The 25,634-nt window shown below is 39.3% G+C and overlaps 1 protein-coding gene across 1 annotated transcript in view; it reads left to right on the top strand.

Annotated features, from left to right (window-relative positions):
* Positions 1 to 25,634, top strand: part of PXDNL (peroxidasin like) — a 263,150-nt gene that overhangs the window by 117,015 nt on the left and 120,501 nt on the right. The window contains 4 exon segments of the mRNA XM_075062026.1: positions 5,334 to 5,346; positions 5,348 to 5,408; positions 6,733 to 6,742; positions 10,204 to 10,275. Coding sequence (XP_074918127.1) covers positions 5,334 to 5,346; positions 5,348 to 5,408; positions 6,733 to 6,742; positions 10,204 to 10,275 — 156 coding nt within the window.

Below are 25,634 nucleotides of genomic sequence, written 5' to 3'. Positions count from 1 at the left end.
CATTTACACTATGCTATTATGCTAACCTGATAGTTTTGCACTTACTTTTCATTGATGTAAATGATGATACAATATGCAGGACAAGGGTGGATAAGGCTTCATGTCTTTGTGTGGTATAAGGTATAGTGAGGATGTATTTCTGATCTCTTTGTGTTCTATTGTTTATAATATTATCTTTCATCAGTACATCTCAAAGCACTTTACAAAGGAGGTCCATCTCATTACCCCTATTTTACGGATTTGGAAACTGAGGTCCTGAGCAGTGAACTGACTTACCCAAGAACACCAAACAGTCTAGACAGGAATAGAGCCCAGGTCTCCTGAGTCTTAGTTTAGTGTTATATCTGCTAGACCATTCTGCCTCTGTATGTGAGAGGCCTCTTCATTAGTTAAGTAGTGGCTTGCATGCTGGAATGTGATGTCATCAGTTCTTTCAAGGAATAATACAGGTGTTTGCTTTAGGAAGAAAATGCAAAGGATGAGTTTAATGTATGCAGACTTTCCATTAGACCTTGCTGTCAAATTCAGAGTTGCCCCTTTGTGCTTCTGCAGCACTGCAAAATCACAAGTGACTTTGTATTGCTCACAGTCATTATGTTCTGTAAAAGGTGCATCTCCTCTTACTTCATATATTTCACTTTGAAGGTCGTCCACAGCGAGTTTGTTTAGCTCTGGCAACAGGCAAAGATTATTAAAGGGAAAAATACAGAAAACAACCTCTCAGAACCAAAGGACAAAGAAAGAGATGGGGTAAAAAGAGCCAAGAACAATAGATATTCTTCCCCTCTTTCAGCAGTAGCAGAAACACAACCCATTCCCAAAGGAAGGCTGTTACTTCAGAAAATTCCCCCTTACTGTCCCAGTATGTCCTAGTTCTAAAATGCATAGCTAAAAATGTATGCCAAAACTTAACGGCCAAGAAAAAGGAATGATCCTTCAAGGTGCTGAGTTTTGGAATAGCAAGGGTAGACTTCCCCCCTGGCCTTCTTTTAGTTTGATATTTTAAAAAAATATTAGAAATACTTGCCAGAAGAAAAAAGTCCATATTAGTTTTGCATATTCAGCAACTGTTTGCAGTGTATTAGTACAGCTCCCTTTCCCCCTGAAGACTCAAACTCTGCATGAATAGGTCTTGTGTAATTTATTCCTCTGCCACTTTTCATCTTATACTTAAATTCCATTCTTCTTGGCTGTTTTTTTTTTCATTAATCATTCTACTGGTCTGTGTAGGTGACTGAACCATGGTAAACAGTGATGCCCTTCACACTTTAATTGCTCCTTCAAACCTCTGTGAACATAGCTGAGATTGCTGCTTCACAAGAATTGTGATTCTTTACAGAGAGATCCTTGATGTTTTAAGCAGGCACTTTAAATAGACTCAGCAACTGTATACGCTGCAAACTGAATGTGGCTTGACTTCATACAGGGCTGTAATTATGTCTCCGTTTGTTGAGATCTGCGTTAAATCTCATTATCTAAACAGGATCAGGTTGGGTCAGTCACTGGATTGTGTAAAAACAGCCAGTGGAGTATGTGAATCCTGACCCCTGTCATGTGATGGAGTTAGACTTTTGTAACCCTGACCCATGTCATGTAATTAGATCTAGAAAAATAAAGATGATTCGTGTCTGCACTTCTGTGTGTCACATTTTAGGAGCACTTCAGTACTATGAGCCATTCTTTCCTTTCAGTCAATCCTGGACAGATGCCATACTGTAAGGGTAGTGTTGTGCTGCTGGAGGGTGCAGTCTTTTGTTCAAGATGTAAAATGGAAGCCCCGACCACATCAAATTGGTAGAAATGCTATGGTATCTTTCACAAAAGTAGAGGGTTTAGTCTCAGTGTTTTGGCTCAAGTTTAACTTCAAAGAGCTTATGATGCTCTGGACTAGGCTTCCAAGGGAGGTTGTGGAATCCCTGTCACTGGAGCTTTTTAAGAACAGGTTACACAAACACCTGTCAGGGTGGTCTAGGTTTACCTGGCCTGCCTCAGCACAGGGATCTGGATCTGATGACTTTGGGGTTCTCTCCAGCTCTACATTTCTATGATTCTGTAGCTACATATAATAACCTGCAGGACTAGAACCTGGAACTATGAGGGTTCTTGGGCCGCCAATGCTTCTGCATCATCATTGGTAGCTCAGGGTGGGTTTCTACTGGAGGACCATGTGAAGCAAGGTATTGCAGGAAGTACAGCCCAGCTTGGCCTGAGTGGTGGCCCCCTCATCCCACTGGTTGTCTTATCCTGGTATATAAACCAGGAAGCCATCATGGGAAGCTAACTGAGCAATGGCACAGACCGCCTGCTTGCTTCCGCTCCAGCCCTTGCCTTGCTGTGGACCCTAGACTCTAGCTTCTGACCCTGGTTTGTCCCCAACTCTGTGACATGTCTGCTGTCTGTTACATTTTACCTGATCTTGACTTTGTGGTTTCCTGATCCTGTTCAACCCTAACTCCACTACTTGACTTCCATCTGCAACTTTGTAACTAACCAGTGCACACAGGCTGCTCATAGCACAGCCTTGACAGTACGTGAATTCACTATGGCTATGGTATTGTTCTTCATTTCTTAAACTGTTGGATTTATTACTGTTTGCTGTGCTTCACTGTAGAAGTGGCTGCATTTCAATGGCAGGATGGTCTGTATACAATTTGTAAAGTCCCTTCATAAACTTCAAAGTGAAAGGCACCATATAGAGAATACAAACTCCAGTTCATTCTCTGTACCTTAATATTCAAAGTCTCTGATTTGATTAGCCATATTCCACTGGAACTTTGAAACAGTTGACCAATGGGGAAGGCTCATAAATGTAGGAGACAGTTGTTTAATGGGTGCTAGATCAAGTCTATGGAACCATCTCTGGCAAGTTATAAGACCAACCATAGACCTCGCCACATTCAGAACAAATTCACAAACTTTTTTTCCAATATAGCTTTTCTTAGTAAAATTCTATACACATATGCATGTGTGCGTGTACACACACTTAAAAGCTTATAACAACCTAATAAGTTATTTGTCCTACAGACTAGAAAGGAAGAAAGAGAGAGATTGACATTGTTTTATCTATTTTTAAATATGTGGGAGGTTCGCAGATACTGCAGTGTTGGTGATAGGTGTCCTTCAGGTACATAGATATGTAAAATATGCATGATACATTCCTTAGCTCACATTTATTGTATTTAATTCACTGGTTTTCCAATTAAAAAGTAAACTAGGAACAGGTAAAATAATTATCTATCTTAACAATGTGATAGTCTGACTTGAAATGTGTAAATCTGCTATTCTGGTGTTGAGTAACTATAAGTGCTCTGTGCCCTCTTCCTGTGCACCCTCAGGTTTCATGTTTTCATTCAGTGATTTGATGGATAAGCACTGGTGCTGTCACCAATCACTCTTATTTATGTAGCTCATAATGAACTTCTGACTGTCTTGTCTTTCCTCTTGAATCATCATTTGAGACTCTTTATTTATCACACCTTAAAAACCAAAGTGCCCTCGTAAGATCTGTTTCTATATCCTTATTGAGAACATTGTTTTACTTTTAATCCTAATTTTCCCACATTTATCTCAAAAGATCTCATCCAGAAATTGAACAGATATTATTTGAACAATACACCAACCAAATTTTAGAAATAGGTTGTAACTACTATAATGGAAATATTGCCAGGAATAAATGTAATATATCAATATTACAGCAAAGAAATATTTAAGTAAAAATTACTTTGAATAAAACCCTGATTATAAAACACATTCAATTGTTAATCATTTAAATGTATTCCATTTCTGCAATGAATGAAAATGTTTCCAAGTAAGACTAAAAGAGAGATCAAAATATAGCTTATCTTTGGATTATCCAAATTCCTAGAGAAATGTGTCTAGGAAATCATGACTCCACAGGCATATCAGACATTTGAAACTTTTATTAACTCATCTTATTTGTTCAAAAGTAATAAAGACTTTTTTCACTAGAACCTATTAGGACTTTACTAGAACTAGAACAGTACTAGAACTTTTTTACCTAATTTATTAATTGTACAGAACAAAAACTGAATATCAGAGATCGCAAAAGAAGCATACTATTCAGACATTTGAAGCTCAAAACTGGTACAAGACAGGGATAGAGTATTCATTTGTATCTGACTTGCGTATGCAACATATCCCTATGATACGTCAAGGGAACATTAAGGTTGAATGGTCATGCATCAAGAAGTTAGGAAACGCCAAAGCTCAGGTTCCATATACAGCATAGTATTGCTTTGCATACCTTTTGCACAGGTGTAAATGACTACACAAGGAGTGATCGATGGGGAATGAGGCGTAAGATTTTGATTGATTGGCAGTCACAGAAGAGGTGGGACCACATTTACCCCAAGCAGGTGGGAACTCTTCCCACAGCTGCATCTGGAAAATGGAAGGGGTGGAATAAAATCTATATTCTTGTGCTGTTATCATCTTTTATCCACCAAAATGGTTGTATGCACCTTTTCACTTAAGTGCATAGACCTGCCCTCTTTAGTTTAAGAATTTAATACTTTTTGCTGAAGTTTTGAAGACTAACCCATTTTCTTTCCCAAAGTGGATAGGCTTGCCTCTGGTGTCAATCTTTAACAGTAACACCAAGAAAAAAACACAACAAAAACAAATTGTTCACGTGAAGGGCTTAAGTCTGATATGCTCCTCAAAAGGACTGTTTCGTTTTAGTGTGGTGGAGGGCTTGTTGGAATACTGAAGTCTGTGCAATGAGTTATTTTCCCCAACACAGTCAAATGCAGCTGCCTTGATTAGTTTACTTTCAATGTAGTTCAAGGATCTGTGCCTAGATGGGATACCTGAATGAAAAAAATACATTTCCATCCTTCGTGGAGATGCCTTGGATGAAATACTGGTCCCGTTGAACTCAATGAGAATTTTATTGTTGACTTCAGTGGAGTCAGGATTTCATCCATCATGTGAACTTCAAGGGAAAACAGTGTCCCTCTAATACAGAAATATTATTACAATTTTCATTTACCAGACAGGCAGTGAAGAGCTTTGGTGAATAATTTGTGTATGAATTGTTTGTTGTTAAAAACTAAACTTGCTCCTGCCAACATCAATTTCACTGTCTGTGATGCTAATTATTTTGTGATCATTGAGTGCAAGCATGAAGAGAGGGGTTTAATTGGAAAAAAAATTATTCCACACACTTCTAGTTTTTCTTAATGCTAAAAAATGTTTTAATAGTCTGCCTTATGTTGGTAAAATATTTAAATGTACTTTGGTTCAATCAGATGATCTTTATTATTTTCTAATTTGCTGTTATTGAGAATTAAATGGCTATGTATGATTTACAGGCTTCTGAATAACAAACCAAATCAAGAAGATTTCAAGAAATGCTTTTGAAAGGCTGCACACACACACTAAAAATTGTATAGTGCAACATTGCTGGTATGCTATGCTGAATGGTACCATTCTGATTTTGTAGCATTTGCGCAGATGCAAATGGCTGCACAGGGTGCAAAGATGTGTAGGATCAGGCCCTTAGTTCACCAGTGCAGGGTTGTCCTTTTTTTTTTCTGCTTCTTTCATTAGTTTCCATTGAAAATATAATTTGCATGTGTGAGCGCACCTGGTTCTTTTGGTTATTTGAAGAATCTGAGTCTCATTTATTCTACTTTTTCTATGCCTGTCCAATGTGTAAATAAGGTTTGACAAAATTGTGATATTCAATCTTTGTTTTTTCGTCTATGAAAAATGTGCCTTCAGTTAAGTACCTTTTGGATTCACAATAATAATGAGATTCAGGAACTTTCATATGAAAACTGTTTTCACGATACCTTAAGGTTGAATTGTTTGCTATTAAAATTGAACTTGCTCCTGCCAGCATGCATTACACTGTCTGTGATGCTTATTATTTTGTTGTTGTTGAGTGCAGCCATAAAGTTTCAAATGAGACAAATGAGAACAGCCTTAAGGTACTGTGAAAATAGTTTTCAGATGAAAGTTCCTGAAACTCTCAGTTTGATTGTGAATCCAAATAACATAATAAATGTTAAAAGATTCATGTTGCATATAGTCCTTTAATCAACTCAGTGTATAGAAAAATAGCCCTTTAACTATTCAGATAAACAGATATGTAAATGCCACCTTATCTCAAACTTACCAAATTCTCATTCTAAGTTCATTTTCAGACTTCTGGAAATTCATGTTTTAGTTCAAGGCTTTAGATTCATTTCTCTCATGAGGGTTTTGAGTTTGCACAAGTATCACAACTTATTTTCTTCCAAATCCTACATAATATTTTGTCATTTTGTTTTCTATTTCACACTCAGCTTTTAAAAAACAGTGGTATGTTTTAAATTCATGCCACAATTCTCATAATAATTCAGGCAACCGAGAAAGTGCCTGGTGTGAAATTTTATTATTGCAGCCATACTTGGCAAAATTCAAGGGAGAGAAATATGTTTTAAAGGGTCTGTTTGTGTAAGCTGCAGATTCCTTTCATTTTCCCTTAAATATTAATTTGTGGGGTTTTTGGTGCTTTGTATTAACACAAAACATTGTCATGTTTGTTTCTGCAGAAAGGACTTTTAACAAACATTGCAAAAGTAACTCTCGCTTTCATTTGCAGTTCAGTCTATTTGCTTTCTCTTCATTCAGCCAATAGTTCACATGCACTCTTTGGCCTTGTCTACACTACAGATGCTTTGCTGATATAGCTATAGCAGCAGGTGCAGCATATGCCATCAGGAGCACTTTTTCTGTCAGCATAGTAACACCATCTCCCCGAATGACGTTATCTCTGCAAAAAGAGGCACTCTTCTGTTGACACAGCTGTGTCTACACTGGGGGTTTTGCGGGCATAACTATTTCACTAGGGATGTGTGTGTTTTTTCACACCTCTGACCAACACAGCTATGCTGACAAAACTTTGTCGTGTAGTTCTGGCCTTTGTTATGAATAATTTTACATGCAGCATGCTGTCCTGTAGTCTGGTGTGTTTTCATTTGGCCAAGAGGTCTTTTAGTACTAGACGGCATATCATGCTGTATAACTTTCACATACTTTTATGTTTTGTTTTCTGAAATTGTCATCCTTTGTCAGTATTTCTCAGATTGTGAGCCTGCTCTTCTTGGGGAGATGGATTGTATTTCACATTGCTCTGAAGAAGTCAAAGGGAAACAAAAGAGGAATATGGTCATTTTTTTGTTTGTTTCTACTTAAGAAGCAGAAAAGCGTAAACCCTATTTCCATTATACTAATGACAAGTTCATCATCATAGCATTTTCACAAACAGGAAAGTTACTAAGAAATAGCAACTATGCCAGTACATGATCTTGAAGGACAAAAATAGGGATAAAAGAGGGAACAAAGGGAAAAGAGGCAGTTGGGAGAGGAAAAATGGATGGCAAGAAAGTTTTAAAAAATGATTCTTTAAGACTAACTGGTAGAGGATGGAAAGAAATCAGAGTCCCTATAAAGCTTTCAGTATACGAATTTAGCTTTGTGTTTTTGTAAGTTTTGGCCGACACACTCACACTCAGGGAGAGCATGGTATAAATGAGTAGACAAGTGAACTAACTCCCAGGAAGGAGGTAGAGGCAGCCGAAGGGAAAGCATATCCCAACTTTGACCTGTTCATAGGTACTATGTGTGGGAGGACTAAGGGCCGTGCTCTACATGGGGGCAGGTATAAGTAGCTGAAGTTGACATTACTTAGACCCTACTCACTGCGGTGTCTTCCCCTGGTTTGAGTTGAGTTGACTGCTGCCGGCTCCCCCCCTAGTTTGACTCTGCCTGCACCTCTCGCGGCCCGGTGGAGTATGATTACAGGTCACTTGGGGAGCGCCTTGGGGCTTGATTTTTTCGCTCTACGATAGAAGCTGATTAAATCAACCCTGCTAGATCGATTTCGCTGCCGCCAATCTGTCGGTAGTTGTAGAACATACTCTACATCTACCATGCAGAGAAGATATCCAAGAATATACACTTACCTATTAATCAGACATTAATCTCTGTAGCTCATTAGCTTGTATCCCACAGTAGCCAGTACAGAGTTCTTCAGGGAAGTGCAGGGAACCCTGTGTAGTAAGGAGGCCCTGAGACACTAAACTTGTATTCAAGATCCTGTATGAGGGTAAGGCCTGAACTAAAGTTAATGGTCAAGCTTTGCTAACATAAGCAAAGTGAAGCTGTGAGCCAGAGGCAGGCCCTGCTCACAGAAGCCGAAAGGATAAGGGCTGTACTGCAAAAAGAGACATACCTAAAAGGTACTGGACACCAGATAGCAGAACATTCGCATACTTATACACTCCACACAGATAACAAGTAACAGGCTGATCCATCCCAATCTCAGGGCCAAAAGGGGAATATGATGGATAGAATTGTTTTGTTCAAACCAACGTGTACAAGGTGAGAGGCAGCACCTTGCTACATAGAAGGGTTGTACCTTAATACGTCAGGAGTGATGTGTAACTTGTTTGTACCTGTATATAAGAATGCATCCCTGGGGCAGTGTCTTTTTCCAGCCTAGGGGGCAGTGTCTTTTTCCAGCCTAGGGGGCAGTGGAAAATCCCACCACTGACTGAACTGAGTTCATTGCCAGGGAGCACATAAGTACTGGCTATCTGCGCCTTAGCAGCACCTTGGACTTTGTTTGCCAGGGAGCTGGAGACTGTGTTTCTCTTTGACAATAAACCTGGCTGACGTGCCTTCATACCTTACTAGAGTCTGTGGTCATTGGGGGTTCTCTCAGGGCCTCCTCTTACTACACCCTGCAGTAGGGATATTCTGCCCATGGGTAAGATTTCTTCCTGACCCCTATCAGTGGAAGTCTGGCTTATGCTATGTAGCATATGGATTTCTCTTTCCAGAAGCTTTTTGTTCTTGTTGCTCCTTCTTCTGACACCTTTGCCATGTAGTGGTGGATATCTGAGGCCTAGAAGATTGATTTACCAGTGAAGGAGAAATCAGTGACATGGAGTCAGGATGCATTTTTAATATAACCTGTTTATTTACACATGTACACCAGCCCTGGAACAGAAGCAGTCTCAAACAGCACCCACATGCTCCCTCAAAATGTCAGCCAACATATGCAGACCTGGGTCCCCAAGAAGCTACTCTGTCCCAAATATAGAAAAGACAGCAAGAAACAAACTCCCCTGTCGCAGTTTGTCTCAACAATGTCTGCATAACAAAAACTAACATTACACCATTTCTTCAAAGACTAAGAATTTGTTAAGAAAAAACAAACTTGTTAGAGCATGTGTAAGAGCACCTCATGACTCCTGTCATAACATTGTATTATTTTTATGTTTGCTATTGTAACTCTGATGTTCTTGTTGTTCATATAAATGACTAATCGTGTTTTGATTCCTGTTAATCTCTTACCCTTACCTTTGTTTGAGTAGACCAAATTTTGTCACTGCAACAGTATTTATATTTAGATAGTTAAGGTTAGAAAAAGGAAATGCTAGGATTAAGGAGTGAAATTCTTATCATTCAGCAAATGAATTCATTTTGGCTATGCGCATACCCCTTTTGTATTTGCTTTTCACAAAGATTCAAACAATCAACTCTTTGCATGCAAATGTTTGTGTGAATTTGAATTTGAAAGGTGAATTTGAAATTTTCTTGCTCAAGTATTTACAGAAACTTAATTTTATACCAGCAGTGCTCGTAAGATCAACCACGCAGTGAACAGATACAATACCATACAGCTTATCTGAGCAATCACAAATAACCAACACAATTTGGGAATATAGTTATGCAGGAATTGCCATTCTAGTTCAAAACATTGGTTCATCTTGTCCGGTATCCCACCTCCAAGAGTGGATTTAGAGGATGGCGTAAGCACATGTAATCAACCCAGAAATGTGTGTGTGTTTAAAAAAAGGGGAAAATATTAACATACATGTAAGGAAATCATAGTCTTAGAGGCTAAATATGTGAGAGAGATTGTTGTGCATTGTTTGCTCAGCTCTGCTAACAAGTATCCAGTCTGTACATTCTCTTGTTCTTAAATACATCTGTATATGCTTTATAGGATAGCTTTAGCATTTGAAAAAAATATTGATATGTTATCCAACATGTATTTTTTTTTACTTTGTCACTCAGGAGATGCTGTAATGTCCTAAACATATTTAATGACTTAATTCTAAAAGATGACAAGTTAATGAGGTGTTTGTCTTCTATTTCTCATTGCAATAATTTTTTTTTTTGCAGTTACTTGTACAAGAATGAAATCCACACAATAGACCAGCACCCATTTAAAGGACTTGGATCATTGGAGCAGCTGTAAATAACACAATACAATTGATTGAAATGTCTGTGGTATAATTCCCTGATTTTATTTAAAAATTAGAGAGAGAAATTAAACTGCAAAAGTTAGTTAGAGAGTATAATAATATGCAACAATGTATCTTCAACTGTTGCCTTGGAATGGGAGAAGATATACAGCAGGGATAACTTTTACATAGTTCTCTGTGATAAAATATTAAAACATTTTCCAAATGTTTATAGTAGTTTAGCTGCCTAGCTTACAAAATATGATCATCATCCTACATAAACACAGCCAGCCAAACATTTTCATAGTCACACAGTGAAAAACGAATGATAAAATGTGGTAAAAATAACACATGAAATGATGATAGGCCTACTGAGCCAAAGTCTGATATATGCTAGTCTCAATTTTCAGTAGTTATCAGTAAATATTTTCCTTGAAAATCACAATCATTTAAAACATTTTCCAAATTAGTTATAGCTTCAAGATTACTTTTATTGCAAAATGGTGATTTTGTTTGTGTTAGGCTAGAAGATCAGAATATTACTTATTTGCTATTGTAAAGACATGAGAAATTACTGTACCTATTGAGAATCATGTTTTTAAAACCTAGTAATTCTCAGGATAACATCTAATTATTGCATGAATGATTCTACATTGTTACCTCAACAATTCTGCCTAAAAAAGCTGTTACAGACATTAATTATTCCATAAGTTGAAAATGTTATGTTCTGAATTTATTGTCCTTACTTAGCATTCATTTCCATATAACACTAAAACAGATGTAATACATTTAAGTTACAAAAACTTTGACTACTTTTGCATGCTTAAATGCTTAGATGTATTGGCATAGGTGTGCCATATGTTATTGGAATATCAGGAGTATACAGTACAACCTCCAAGCCATATCCTTATCTTGTACTTTTTCTTCAGTAAGATCTCCAGTATTCACCCTTTTCTCTCTGAACGCATACTAAGTCTCTCATCCAGGCCCTTGTGACTTCCAGTGTCAAAGCTTTTCCTGTCACCTAATTCGTCCCTTTCAGATCCATTGAAAATGCTGCTGCTAAGGGTGTCTTCCTGTCACTGTAGCCATATCGTCTCCCTTTCAAAGGCCTCTCATCAGACCCCCATTTACCTCCATATTAAATAGTTACAAGCTTCTTGTTCTTGAGTAAAATTTTCAGAAGTGGCTAAATGAATTGAGCCCCTTCACAATTTAACACCATCATGCATATCCTTTCTTTTATATTATATTTACCCCTGCACTCCACTCTACCATTGGTGCCAACCATTGTTGCTCATTTGACAGCTTCTCCCATAAATTTCTTCATGCCTTCTTCCATGCCATCGCTTATGCATGAAACACCCTCATGGAACTGATCTGTAGAGCAGCAACCATGCCCTCCTTTAAATCCCTTTTAAGGATCTGCTTCTATTGTGATGTCTCCAGTAAACTGCCAGCTGATAATGACTATTCAGGTGCTCAGTAGAGACTACTGCCACCATTATATTGCTATCTATTCTGAATTTGTATCTTTTAAAGAGAGGAACCCCCCCTCTCAGTCCTATAAATGATGTATATAGTCAGTCTAAATACCTGCATCTTCATGTCACCTTCCTGCCACACCTTCCAGTCTAAGTACCCTCCTCTTCCTCCCTCTCTCCAACCTAGTTTGTTACACTAGCATATCACATTTTGCCTTAATTCCAATTGTAAGCTGTTTTTGGAACAGGGACTATCTGTTCCTGTGTGTTTTGCGCCATGCCCAGTGTAATAGTTGAGGCTTCTTGATAGTACCATAACGTACACAATAGCGTATTAATACACCCTCTTCCCCGCACTGCCACTTCACGGTTCAGGGCAGCATTTGGCCCTGAGCCTCTTGTCATGACATTCTGTAGAAACAATCAAGCAGCAGGTTGAACTACTGCAGTCAGACTGTTAGGGTACTGTTGTTCATATAAGGTGAGGTTTCCTATGTGAGTTAGGAGTTACATCCCATTAACTTTCAAAGGGACTTGTGCTTACAAAGTCTTCAGTAATTTTTGAAAATCTCACACTTGAGAGAATTACAAAATGACATAAGGGAATCTGGGAAAATTGTACTCCAGGAAAGCTGCCTCCATCAATTTGTTTTTTATCAATGCCCTTGCAATTTTGTGTCCGGCGCAACAAAATCAGATAATTAGATTTGAGTGTTCAGTAGCTCAACATTTATCTATTTGTAATCTAATCATAATTTTTCATCAGGACACTGCTGAACTGCCTAGTCATGCCTTTCTATCCCTCCAGATGTCATTGTTTCCTCACAAGAGGATGCTACCCTAGTACAGTGAAGAAATCCGGCAGATTAAATAGAGTTTCTTCATTTGCCTGTGTGTATGTTCTCTTTCATTTAGGGACAATTTAAAAAAAAATAAAATCTGTCCAAATTGTTCGAACCTGGGTGCCTAAAGTTCAGCTTCTAAATCCATGTTTAGGCTCCCAAATATAAAATTGGCCTGATTTTCAGAGGGTGGAATGGATTTAAGAACCTAGGTTTGAAAATGTTGGTCTTTTCCTCTATGCAACAGACAGTTCTCTGTTATAGGATTTGCTACAGTTATCCTTAGCTTAAAAAAAACAAACAAACAAACGCATTTTGACAGAAGAAATCTCTCCTAAAAAGGAAGTTGAGCTTTTTGAAAAAAGAACATAACTGGTGACTTTGGACACTGGCAGATGTCCTTTAGCATTTCATTGAGGTTATGATGTCATCAAAGCACAGTCAAAACACATTTTTAGTGCTACATTGCTCATTCCATGCCCCTTCTCACAGCTATCTGAATCCTGCTCAAGTCAGGAACGGTACATGAATTCACTCAGCAGTTTTCAGTTGTCATCACTGAAGGGCATCTGAGATCAGCTCCTGAAAAATGTCCATTGTATTCCCATATGTCCTTTGTCATAATGGCAGGAGGAGGGATGACCTTTCAAAATGTACATTTAGTAGAAAGTTTTTAGGGCAGACTGGGAGCTATAAAAAGCTATCTGTTTAATCTTACCAAGACGGGGAGACACAGACTCCCTGGCCCTTCTGCTAGCTAGGCTACTGATCTATTCCACATCCCCAGATAGCTGTGAAAACATTTGTTTACAGGAGCATTTGGCTCAGGATGTGAACTTGGATGACAGAGCCCAAAATGTTCATGATCTGATAAAGAGACATTTAAACTACTGCAATGGGGTTGGGTGTCACAAGGAAGCTTGCGCTGCTTTTCCCAGTTTTGTTAGTGGCAGTGTGTGATATGCGAAGGGTTTTGATGCTTCAGCATTAATTGGAGGATGAAAAGAATGGCAAAATGCAAAGAGGAATAAGCTTTTAAATGACAGGTGGGTGGAAGAACATCAGAGTTTTGCAAAAAATGCATATTCTCTCTTATGAGCTATAGTGCAGGCAGGGAGTAGAATCATTAAAACTATAAAATTTTGTTGTACAAAATATGTTTGGGTTTTGTTTAGTTTAACTTTGGAGAAAAACAAATTAAATGAAAAATCCCCAGTAATAGTTTTGCTTTAAAACGCACTGTTTGTGCCAAAAGCTTGTGTCCGTTATGTAGACACTTACTTTTAATTTTCATTCCTAAGATATTTATTTATCTACATCCAGCTGGCTTGAATAACTGCCATGAACATTCTCCTATATTTGTACAAAACCTCCTTGCCTGTCCTTGATTGGTGACAGTAGAAAAATAAATATTTTACATGCCTGTCCAAAAAAAAAAAAAAATTCTTGCCCGGAATGAATAGGTGAGTCAAATTTTGCAAAGCTGTCAGACGTGTTTTTAGTTTTTTAGAGCTCTTTTCTCCAGCTGCAGATTTCTCTAAGCCACAGGAAACATACATCTAATACCGATCTCCAGTCAAAACACAGTTTGTAAGTAAAGTTGGAAATAAAGAATTTTAACCAAAACTGAACATGGGTAAGTGAGAATAAGATTCATAGATTCATATGAATCTTATAGATTTATAGACTCTAGGTCTGGAAGGGACCTCGAGAGGTCATCGAGTCCAGTCCCCTGCCCTCATGGCAGGACCAAATACTGTCTAGACCATCCCTGATAGACATTTATCTACCTCTCCTTATATCTCAGAGATGGAGATTCCACAACTCTGAGGCAATTTTATTCCAGCGTTAACCACCCTGACAGTTAGGAACTTTTTCCTAATGTCCAACTAAATCTCCTGTCTGCGTTTAAGCCATTGCTTCTTGTCTATCATTAGGCTAAGTGAACAATTTTCTCCCTCCTCTTGATGACACCCTTTAGATACCTGAAACTGCTATCAGTCCCCTCTCAGTCTTCTCTTTTCCAAACTAAACAAACCCAGTCTTTCAGCCTCCTTCATAGGTCATGTTCTCAAGACTTTAATCATTCTTGTTGCCTCTTCTCTGACTCTCCAATTTCTCCACATCTTTCTTGAAATGCGGTGCCAGAACTGACACAATACTCCAGTTGGGCAACTAGCACAGAGAAGAGCAGAAGAATGATTTCTCATGTCTTGCTCACAACACACCTGTTAATGCATCCCAGAATCACGTTTGCTTTTTTTGCAACAGCATCACACTGACTCATATTTAGCTTGTGGTCCACTATAACCTAGATCCTTTGCCATACTCCTCCTAGACAGTCTCTTCTCATTCTGTATGTGTGAAACTGATTGTTCCTTCCAAGTGGAGCACTTTGCATTTGTCTTTATTAAACTTCATATGATTTACCTCAGACCATTCTCCAATTTGTCCAGATCATTTTAAATTATGACCCTGTTCTCCAAGCAGTTGGCAATTCGCTCCAGTTTGGTGTCATCTGCAAACTTAATAAGCGTACTTTCTATGCCAACATCTAAGTCGTTGATGAAGATATTGACGATCCAAACAACTTTGGCATAGACCAATGTGTGAGTAGTTAAATCAAATGGGGAATGGAATGCCTTGGGTTTGATCTTTTTTAATGGAAAAACATATTGTCTGTCTATGAGGTGTCACTGCAGTTGATCTTGAAAAGAGAGCTGCATCTATTTTGCCCAGTCCAGCCATCTGAAAATCCATAATGTCAAAAGTGCTTCCCCACCATGAACGAACTTTGAAATGTATTTAATAATATTTTTAACAAATGCATTTTCCTAAAAAGTGACTGTTTGCGATACTAACAGTGCAGAGCATTAACACACCTGACTGTAAATAAGTTTCCATTCTGCTGTAGTAGTAGTTTAACAGCCAAAGAGAAATTTAATTTTTAAAAGTAACCATTTTTGGACCAAATGCTGCCCTCTTAGGGTCTGAATAGAGTACAATGGGAGGTGTGAGTGCACCTCATGTAGGCATCTGCGTGCTAGCTTCGCTTTAGCTAGCACAACTGAAAATAGTAGTGAAGACACAGTGGCTGTGAGACCTAGGCTAAGTACCACTGCTGCTTCATTGTTGTTTTTAGCCACACTAGCTCACTTCCAGCTTATGTAAGCATACTCACACTAGCTTTAATCACACCTGTGATTGCAGTGTAGCCATTCTTCAGCTGAACTAAGGGTAGCTCTATTCTGAAGGGATAATACCTGTGTTCTAAGGGACAGACACCATTCTTCCCACAGCCAAACACCTTTGCAGTAATCTGTGAAGTGAAGAGGAGGTTTCCTTCCCTTCTCTCCCTCCACCCTTCTTGACTACAGACTTGTATATAGAAAGCTTAGACTGCAAGCCAGACTGAAGCCATTTTTTCCTCACTAACCAAGGAAGCCATACGTGCACCTTCCCTCACTCTCTAGTCACCTTCTGGACAGCCTGGTAGTGGTGTTGTTTAACTAAAGAAGGAACGGTTGGCCCCCATAGGATGTTACAGGGAAGAAGTGAGGGAAGGATATTAAAGTCTCTAAGAAAGAGTCAGCAAACCCTTCTGGGTCACAGAAGGAGAGAGTGTGTATGGGGGGGGGGGGGGGAGAGTATCATCTGCTATCATTGTAAAACTCAGATACCAGTATTTCAGTGACCCCTATTGTAACACTGTTAATATCTGAATATAATAAATTACATTAGTAGTATTCTGTAGGATCGAGGACCGACTGAGCTAGGCGTTCTAGAAATACCTAAGAAGATACTATTCTTGTGCTGAAGAGTTTGTGGTCTGACCAGTGACATATGAGGGAAGGGAGAGGGATACAATGAAATATATATCTCCCGCCCCCCCCCAACACACACGCACCTTTTTTTTGAAACATTCACTGCCTTTTATCCAAAGTTTCTTTCCAGAAATGCAAGTTTTTGTTTTTTTGTCCATATAAACCAGGACAACTGATTAGGGTCAGTAAAATAATGGGGGGAAAAAAAGAGCATAGAAACTATAGTTTCTAATGTGGTTACAGAAGGGGGTTGCGAATCCAGGGCTCCGGATTTGCAGTATTAAAGTAAATCATGTAAATTTCAGATACTCTGTTTTCCTATAGGTAAAATCACTATAATAAGACTTAAGCTCTTTCGCCTATAAGAGAGGTAACTAATGTTTGAGCAGTATGTAGAGATCTTCAGTTGAAAGGCGCTATAGAAGTACCTTGTATTCTATTAATCTCTATTGCTATGTACTATATCACACTGAAGTGACTCATGCAGATGACGTACAAATTAAGTTATGTGCCCTTTATTAGGCTAGAATGTACCTGTAGTCATAGAAGAAATGAATGGGGAAACAATTCAGTAACTTTCCGTGAACACTAATCAAAAGCAACATTAGGTTACTCTGAATTCAGAAAGTGATTGAAAGGAAAATAGCAACCTAGCACTCCCCCCATCCCCAAACCAACTAAACACACAACAAAAATTACTTTCTCTATTTGCTCTTATATATTATTAACAACCGATTGAGATCCATAATCTGGAGTTAAGAGCTGTAATTAATCTTCCATCTCTCTATGTTGTTAATTTGAAGATGTACAACTTGATCATTTATAGGAAACCATGACTTTAAAAATAAATATTAATAATTAAAATAAAACTTATGTCAAAATGTATGGTGCACAATAACATATGAAACAACATCCTTTTTTAATCAGCAGTTTGTTAGAGAAAAGTAATCCAGCAATGATTTTCATCACTGTTTCAGAAATAACAAGTTTACTGTTATTGTGAATAAGTTAGATCTCTCTGTGGCTTAATATTTTGAGAACCTGGACTACATATTTGCTGTCTTTTAACTGCTTACAAACTTCTGCAGCCCTCAGTATAAAGGAAAATACTTTTTAATTTGAAAGCAGTTGTGTACTATTTTTCAGAATCTAGAATTTTTCCATAGATTTTTTTTGTAAGTGTCCCTAGCATATTGCCCCACATATGCACCTACGTATACACTATATCTGAAACAGTGTACAATGTATATTCAGAACAGACTGTGTAAATCAGACATTTTCTTTACAATAGATCATATTACATGCAAAACTGTATTAATGCAATCTTCAGGGTTTAAAGGTAGTGTTGCATCCTGGACTCTTGGCTTATACTTATCTTTGTGCCAATGAGTTGTTTTATTGAGTTCAAGTCAATAGAATGGAGAGTTCTGTGGGACTGTCACACTTTACACAAGTGAACAGACCCAGACCAGTGGAGTCTGATAGAGGGCAAATATACTGGTCACTGGTTGAGTAGTTTTCTGTTCCCTGAGTGACCAGAGGAGGGGCTGCACTAGAGTAATCAGTGCTAGAACCAATTAAGACAGGCAGGATAATTAAGACACCTGGAGCCAATTAAGAAACTGCTAGAATCAATTAGGACAGGTTGGGCACCTGAGTTTAAAAAGGACCTCACTTCAGCTTGTGGCTTGCATGTGAGGAGCTGGGATCAAGAGGCATGAGGAGCTGAGTAAGAAGACATATTACTGGAAGTCTGAGGAGTGCAAGCATTATCAAACACCAGGAGAAATCCTCACTACAGGACCTAAAGAAGGTGTTTGGAGGAGGCCATGGGGAAGTAGCCCAGGGAGTTGTAGCTGTCGCAGCTGTACCAGGAGGCACTCTAGACACCTGTAGTCCACAGGGCCCTAGGCTGGAACCCAGAGTAGAGGGCAGGCCCGGGTTCCCCTCAAACCTCCCAACTCCTGATCCAACACAGGAGGAATTGACCTGGACTGTGGTTTCTACCAGAGGGGAAAGTCTCTGGGCTGTTTCCCGACCCATGTGGTAAATCTGTGAGGCGAGCAAATTCGCCAATAAGCACAGGACCCACCAAGGTAGAGGAGGAACTTTGTCACAAAAGTTAATTATGTGCACAAATGTTTGCTTGCTCACAGTCTTGAGGATTCAGTGGTCAGAACTTGCAAAAATTAAACATTGCATGTGCAGGTTTAACTCTACCCCAGAGGCAATAGATGCCTTATTAAAACTTAAGATAAGCATGAACATTTGAATACAATTCTTAATTATGTAATCATATATGATTTCTCAGTAAAATAGAATACAGTGTTTTTTCCCACATCTTATGTGGTGAGGGATGTGGTCGTGAGCACAGTGACCTGGTGTCATGCTTTCTTTGCTGGTTGAACAAATAAGAGCTCGTGCACTTGATCTCCTCAACAATGACAAACTGCATCCAACGAAGTGGGTATTCACCCACGAAAGCTCATGCTCCAATACGTCTGTTAGTCTGTAAGGTGCCACAGGACTCTTTGTTGCTTTTAATGATAAACTGTCTTACTCCAGAAAGAAAACCTAGCCAGAGAAGATATATATTCCCAGGCCAATATACATACCTGCATGCAAAAGGTGAAATAAATTGTTCTTACGTACATTTTGTTTATAGTCTGAAAACACCACACTTTAGAGGGATATGCAGAAAGTCAGTGCCCTTGCTATGGTTTGGGAATTTCTTAACCTCTTGCTTCTAAACTTTTTCTGCCTGGCCAAGTACCATGATTGTCCCTGAGCAGAAAAAGCCGAACAGATACCTGCTCATGACACTTCATTTGTAATATTCAAGCACCAACATGGTTCAAGTGCGAAGGCAACACAATGGATTTGGAAGATGGTTGCTTGTGTTATCGATAGAAGATGAATCCTATGGATACGCATATACAGTGGGTGTTTTGTGATGTGAAATGTTATTGATGACAGAAATTGTATTATATTTATGTCTATAAGATGTGATTAGGATATTTTGACATGGGAAATATGCATTATTCTTCCCTCACGTACAAGTTTTAAAAACAAAATGAAAATTGGAATAAGACTGGGAGTTAGGAGGAGTTCTAATCCTAGGTCTGCCACCAACCTGATCTGTTTCCTTGGGCTAGTTACTTCAGCTCTCCATTAGCTGTTTCTTGTTCCACCATAAATCTGTCTTATCTGTTTAGAAATTAAGCTCAATGGAAGGGCAAGAACTGTCTTTCACTATAGGTATCTAGAGGGCCTGGCAAAATGAGGCATCAGTCTTGTTGAGGGCCTTGAGGAGCTACTGCAATACAAATAATAAGAGAACAGGTAAAGCATGAAAAGCTTAAGCTGAAAAGATGAGCATTTCAGAGAGCTATGAACATGTGAAATCAGGAGGGTTATGGTAGAAAGACTTTTGCAACCTTAACTGTAGCAAATGTCTCTAAGCACCTGCTATAATATATTATGGAGAGAGAGTATTTAGACATGATGCATTTATCTTGTCAGGGAGGGCAGGGAGCCAACAAACTCACAGAGTAACACTTGAACACCAATTTGTCTGCCCAGTGGCCTAATAGACGTTAAGCTTATTATTAAGGGGAATTTAACTTTACACTTTGAAAATCAAAGAATCTTATACTGCCTTCACTTGTCCCTCTCATTTCTTCATGAAATTTGAACATAGCATGCATCTTGATTTGAATGACTAACGTGTGAGTATTCATTTTTTTTTCATGTTTATTTTTATGAAAGGAGGGTGTATATACACCAATGGAGCCTCCTCTGTGCTCAGTTGCGTTACACATTTGCTGCTACTGAAACTAGCTTCTAGAAGGTGGAGTAAGGTCTAAAACTTGTATCTAACACCCATCCCAAGACAACAGTTTATGTGATGGGAATTGCCGTATAGATGGAGTAATCTCTCAAAACTGTGGGCAGTAGGATGCTACTCAATGGCTGCTAGTGCATCCTCAAAACTCCACTCTATTTTGTTTGTTCAATGTAGGTTTTTTTAGGGGGTGTTAATTAATATAGTGTCTGAGCACCTCAGAAGCATTTGTGGATTCATCCTCAAAAGTCTTTTAACTATCATCTCCATTTCACAGGGACCTGAAGCACAGAGAGATTAAGTGATTCACTCAAGGTTCCACCGCAAGTTTATGGCATATCCAGGAACAGAATTTGGATCCCCTGAGTCCCAGCATGATCTCTTAACCCTCCCTAATGCAGCCCGATGGCCTGTGGAGGAGAACTGTCTGTCTCTGTGTAGTTGCAGAAGCATGAATTCTTCTCCTCCAGAACCTATGTGCCCAGGCCCTGGAAGCACCTGTGGTGAAGAGTTTCTTTGCATATAAGGCTCAGAACCCATTGTGTGAATGCTTCAAATCTTATCCCCTTCTTTCCACGTTGGATATTCACCAGTTCCCCTGGGTCAGGCCCCTCCTGCAGCAGTACAGATGTAGGCACCATTGTAAGCTCCTGAAGGAGGGTGAAGATAGTTTCCATGCCTGTGCTTATGGTGGCTAGGTCTATGGTTGTGTACCACAGCCAAAAGTTTGAAAGTTGTACACCAAGGGTGGACTTTTTATAAATGCTCAGCATTGGTCTATCTCGCTTCCCATTGAAATCAATGTGAAATTCCCATTGACTTTAATGGGAGAGGAGTTAGCCCTCTGCTGAATGCTATTGAAAATCCCACCTTTCATTCATATTCAGGCCCCTATATAACTGACCTGATTACAGAAGGGGCTGAGCTCCCATATCTTCCATAAAATTAGTTGCACTGAAAATGTGGCTACTTTTATGTAGGTACCTAGATGTTTTCCCCCCTTGTTTTCTTAAAAAAATCTTGGTTCATAAATATTGGTTAATATTCAAAAAAATATGTGCAGGAACTCTGTACATTTTATTTTCAGCTTGGACTGGCAGTAGAAATACTGGCCCACATCCTATAACGTGCTGAAGTCTTGGGTTCCAATTTTCCACTACATCTGAGCTGCGCTTGGGCATGGTAGAGAGTGGTGGCCTTTGGGAGCTGGTTGTGGCTCCTTGATTCAGAGCCACACAATTCTAGAACCAATTACAGTTCTGCTGCACAACACTTCCTCCCAACCCTGACCCATCCATGTCCTGGCCCTAGAATACCTCAGAACCTCCTGCCTCCATCTCCTTATACTAGGAGGAGGGGATTACAGCTGTCATAAGAGGCAGTACCATCACCTCTGCCATCTATACACAAGTGGAAAGTTCCCTTCACAAGAGTAATTCTCATCTAGCAATTTTAGCCATTACAGCATCATTTTTGTATCACTTGAATGCATTTCAGAGAATTTGGCCTTTCAGACCCATTGACTTTCCTAGGGACTGAGGTCACTCAGGACCTTGCAGGTGGCACTTGGGACATTTCAGGATTGAGCCCCCTGTATACTTGCAGTACTACCAACCTTGGGGAAAAAAGCAAGAACTGCTTAACCTGTTCACTAAAGATCTATTGACTGATTGCCAGAGCAGAAATCTTTAATAAGCTTCAGAAATTTTGAGCCTTATCTATCACTTATATAAAACCTGCACTACATTGAAAATACTTTTAATTAAAATAAATACCTTCATTTTTAACCATGCCTAACTTCATCTGGCTATTGGGAATTCACTTTGTCAGAAATGCCTAAATCTGGGTGGAGGCTCAACAGGCAATTCAGTCTGGAAAATTTGCATCAGTTGATCAAGGTTCAGATACTGCTCAGTGTGTTGGCAGCCTGTAGCATCCTGCTAAGTAGTAAATGTCATAAACAGATAGCTAAGGGTTAATGTTTCTTTTACCTGTAAAGGGTTAACAAAGGGAACCAAACACCTGACAAGAGGACCAATCAGGAAACCGGATTTTTCAAAGCTTAAGGGAGGGAATTTGTGGGGGTTTCTTTGTCTTGAGGTCTTGTCTGTTCTGGGTCTCTCAGCTATGAGAGGGTCTATTTCAATCCTTCTAATCTTCTGTTTCCCCAGTTGTAAGTTCCAAAGTTAGCAAAATATAGTCTTTAAATTGTGGCTGTATTTGGCATCTGTGTATCTGGCTGGTGGAGTCCTTATGTGTATTCTGGCTATAAGATAATTAAATTGTTATATGTTTGGGTAAGGCTGTTTATTCCTTTCTATGTGTTTGTATCATATTTGCGTAATAAGTGGAAAAACCCTGTATCTTTACCATCTGTAACAGAGAACTGTTATTCTATTCTTTCTTCTTTCATTTTTGTGATTAAAAGTTTTGCTTTTTAAGACACTGTTGATTTTTTCTCTATGTAACACCAGGAAATTGGATGGAGAGAAAGGCAAACGGGGGGGGGTGGGGGGGGGGGAGGGGAAAAAAGCTGCTCTCTGGTGTTTAAACTCGCTATAGTCCCGGCGAGGGTAAGAGCTACAGGGGAAGAGAGAGAGAGCTTTTCTGTTCTTTGTCTTATGGTTTGTCTCTTTGGGACAGAGAGGAGAATACTTTGGTATTGTGAGGGTAAAGATGTTGATATCAGTAACTCTCAGGTTAGCCCAGAGAGGAAATTCTGGGTGGGAGAGAGGTGGGGGGAATGGTTTTTTTCCCTTTGTTGTAGACTCAAGGCATCTGAGACTTGGGGGGTTCCCCAGGGAAGGTTTTGGGGAGACCAGAGTGAGCCAAACAGTGGAAATTGGCTGGTGGCAGCGATATCAGATCTAAGCTGGTAATTCAGCTTAGAGGGTTCATGCTAGCTTCTCAGTTTATGAATGCTAAGGTTCAAATCTGAGTGGGAAAGCTATGATAGTAAAACTGTTAAAGAAAAATTGAGTGTGATGTGACTGGCTTCAAATGAATCAGTTGTAAGGTTTATAATTGGGAAGTAGACCTCAAAAAGGAGAACAGATAATGTTAAAAGCAAGGAGAAGCCAGCTGGGGACTGAAGCCAGCACAACATGCAGAAAATCTTTCAAGCAGATGCTGTTACTCTGGGAGTAACTAGGGTAAAATGGGGGGTCAGCTGGGGCCGCCATTTCCCTCACAACTGAGAGCCATCAGACCCAGAACTGTGTCGGAGCGACCACTCCCTCCAGTAGTGCTGGGACCCGTGGGGTGCCCCTTTCCCCTAGCCATTGGGCCCTTGGAAAAGAGAGAGCAAGGAGGAGCCAGCAAGAGATTGATCTGACAGAGCAGCTGCAGAAAGCAGTTCAAGCAGGTACCAATGGACACACATGATGTCATCACAGTGCTTTCTGCAGTTGTTGCTCTGGACATTCTCTCCCCTGTGTTGATTGTCTCTTTGCTCCAACTCTCCACTGCTCATTCCTTTCTCTCTCTAACTCCTCCTTCCCCCTTCTTTCCTTTTGTATTTCCGTTCAGCTAAGTCTCCTCCTAACATAACTCCCTTGAAAGGATTCCAAGAATAAAACAAGAGGGACATACTGGTACCTCTAGTATGATATTTGCATCCATCACACTGTTCACTCTGCTTTTGTTCTTTCCCTTTCCCTTCAGCTGTCTTATCTATATAGGGTATAACCTCTTCAGGGCAGGGACTCTCTCTCATTATATGTTTGTGTGGTGCCTAGCACAATGGGGCCCATTCTTGGCTTGCCTCTAAGCACTGCTATGATATATATGACTGATAATAGTAGCAGCAGGTTTACATTTGCAAAGGAGTATACTGGACATTTGCACAAGTATATTCTGGAATATGGAATTTAAGACCTGTGCAGAGTATGCATATGTGTTCTGAATTTCACCTTCAGCCCCCGCAACTGATTTGATGTGTCCCTAAATTTTCCCTCCAGAAACACAATTTTAAGTTTGTTTGTCCTTTAAACCTTAACACTGGTATTTCCACACTCCTGCAAGTTTTCTGTTTGTCTATGATGTATGCAACTTGCTTAGAAGCCAATGATTTTAAACAGCTGCACACTCACTGAGTGGGAAAAATAATTCTGTTTTCTCCTTCAATTTCTGTAAGCTAGCCTATTAGTGGCTGACAGTTCTCCTTGAAGCTCTATGTGGCTGAAGTCCAGAAATGAATTATAACATAAAATGGTAGTTACAGGCTTAGAGAAAACAATGTTAGTGCACTGACAGCTGTGATCAAAGCTGTGCCTAGTTCTCTGAGAGGTAGAAATTCCCAGGTGGCAATCAAAAGTTTCATGGAGCAGGATTTACAGGTGGGATTCATGGTGGGCTCTAGCCAAACAATAATATGCAGCAGAACTCAAAATCTACCACAGGCAGAGTATGCTCTTGATTCGGAACCTGATGTACTGGAACTTAACTCATTTTCCTCTGATAATGAATAAAAAAAACCACCTAAAATTTCAAAAAGCATTTATTTTCTACTGTTAACAAAATATACTTAAGAATAATTTGTTTCACCTTTTGCATGCAGGTATGTATATTGGCTTGGGAATATATATCTTCTCTGGCTAGGTTTTCTTTCTGGAGTAACATTTTATCATTGTTGAGAAGATCAAGTGCACAAGCTCTTATTTGTTTCACCACCAAAGAAAGCATGTCATCAGGTCAGAGTGTTGGTTTAGAAGAAGGGCAGTTTGCTTTTGATGTATTGAATAACTTTTCTGAGGGTAAGATAACTCTTCCTGCCTGAGAGCATCTTATGGTAACTCAGAAACATGATTGCAGGTGCCAGAAATGTGTAACAATGTCAGCTGGACCATTTTGATTTGCGATGACCCAGTCTGAGAGCTTCAAATACATTTACTTATGTGGACAGTTTCTTGATATGGTATAGGGCAAATGTTAGAAATTTGCAACCTGTGATTGTCTATGTGTATGTAAATAAATCATAATTTCCAAGGCAAGAACGGACTATTGTGATCTAGTCCAACTTCCTGTGTAATACAGGCCAGAGATACAATTCGTAGAGATGATCTTTTAGAAAACAACCTCCAGTCTTGATTTAAAAATGGTCAGTTATGGAGAATCCACCATTACCCATGCTCAGTGGTGATTTACTGTCACTGTTAAAAATTGACACCTTATTTTCTGTCTGAATTTGTCTAGCTTCAACTTCCAGTCACTGGATCATGTTATACCATTCTCTGCTAGACTGAAGAGCACATTATCAAATATTTGTTCTCTATGTAGATACTTACAGACACTAATAATGTCACCCCTTAACCACCTCATCTTCTCTGCTTGATTATTACAGACAGTTCCAGGACCTATTAAGGAAGGTTGCTGAT

This window comes from Chelonoidis abingdonii, chromosome 2 (genome assembly GCF_003597395.2).
Source record: "Chelonoidis abingdonii isolate Lonesome George chromosome 2, CheloAbing_2.0, whole genome shotgun sequence".
NCBI lineage: Eukaryota > Metazoa > Chordata > Testudines > Testudinidae > Chelonoidis > Chelonoidis abingdonii.
This window is presented reverse-complemented; position numbering and strand designations above follow the sequence as displayed.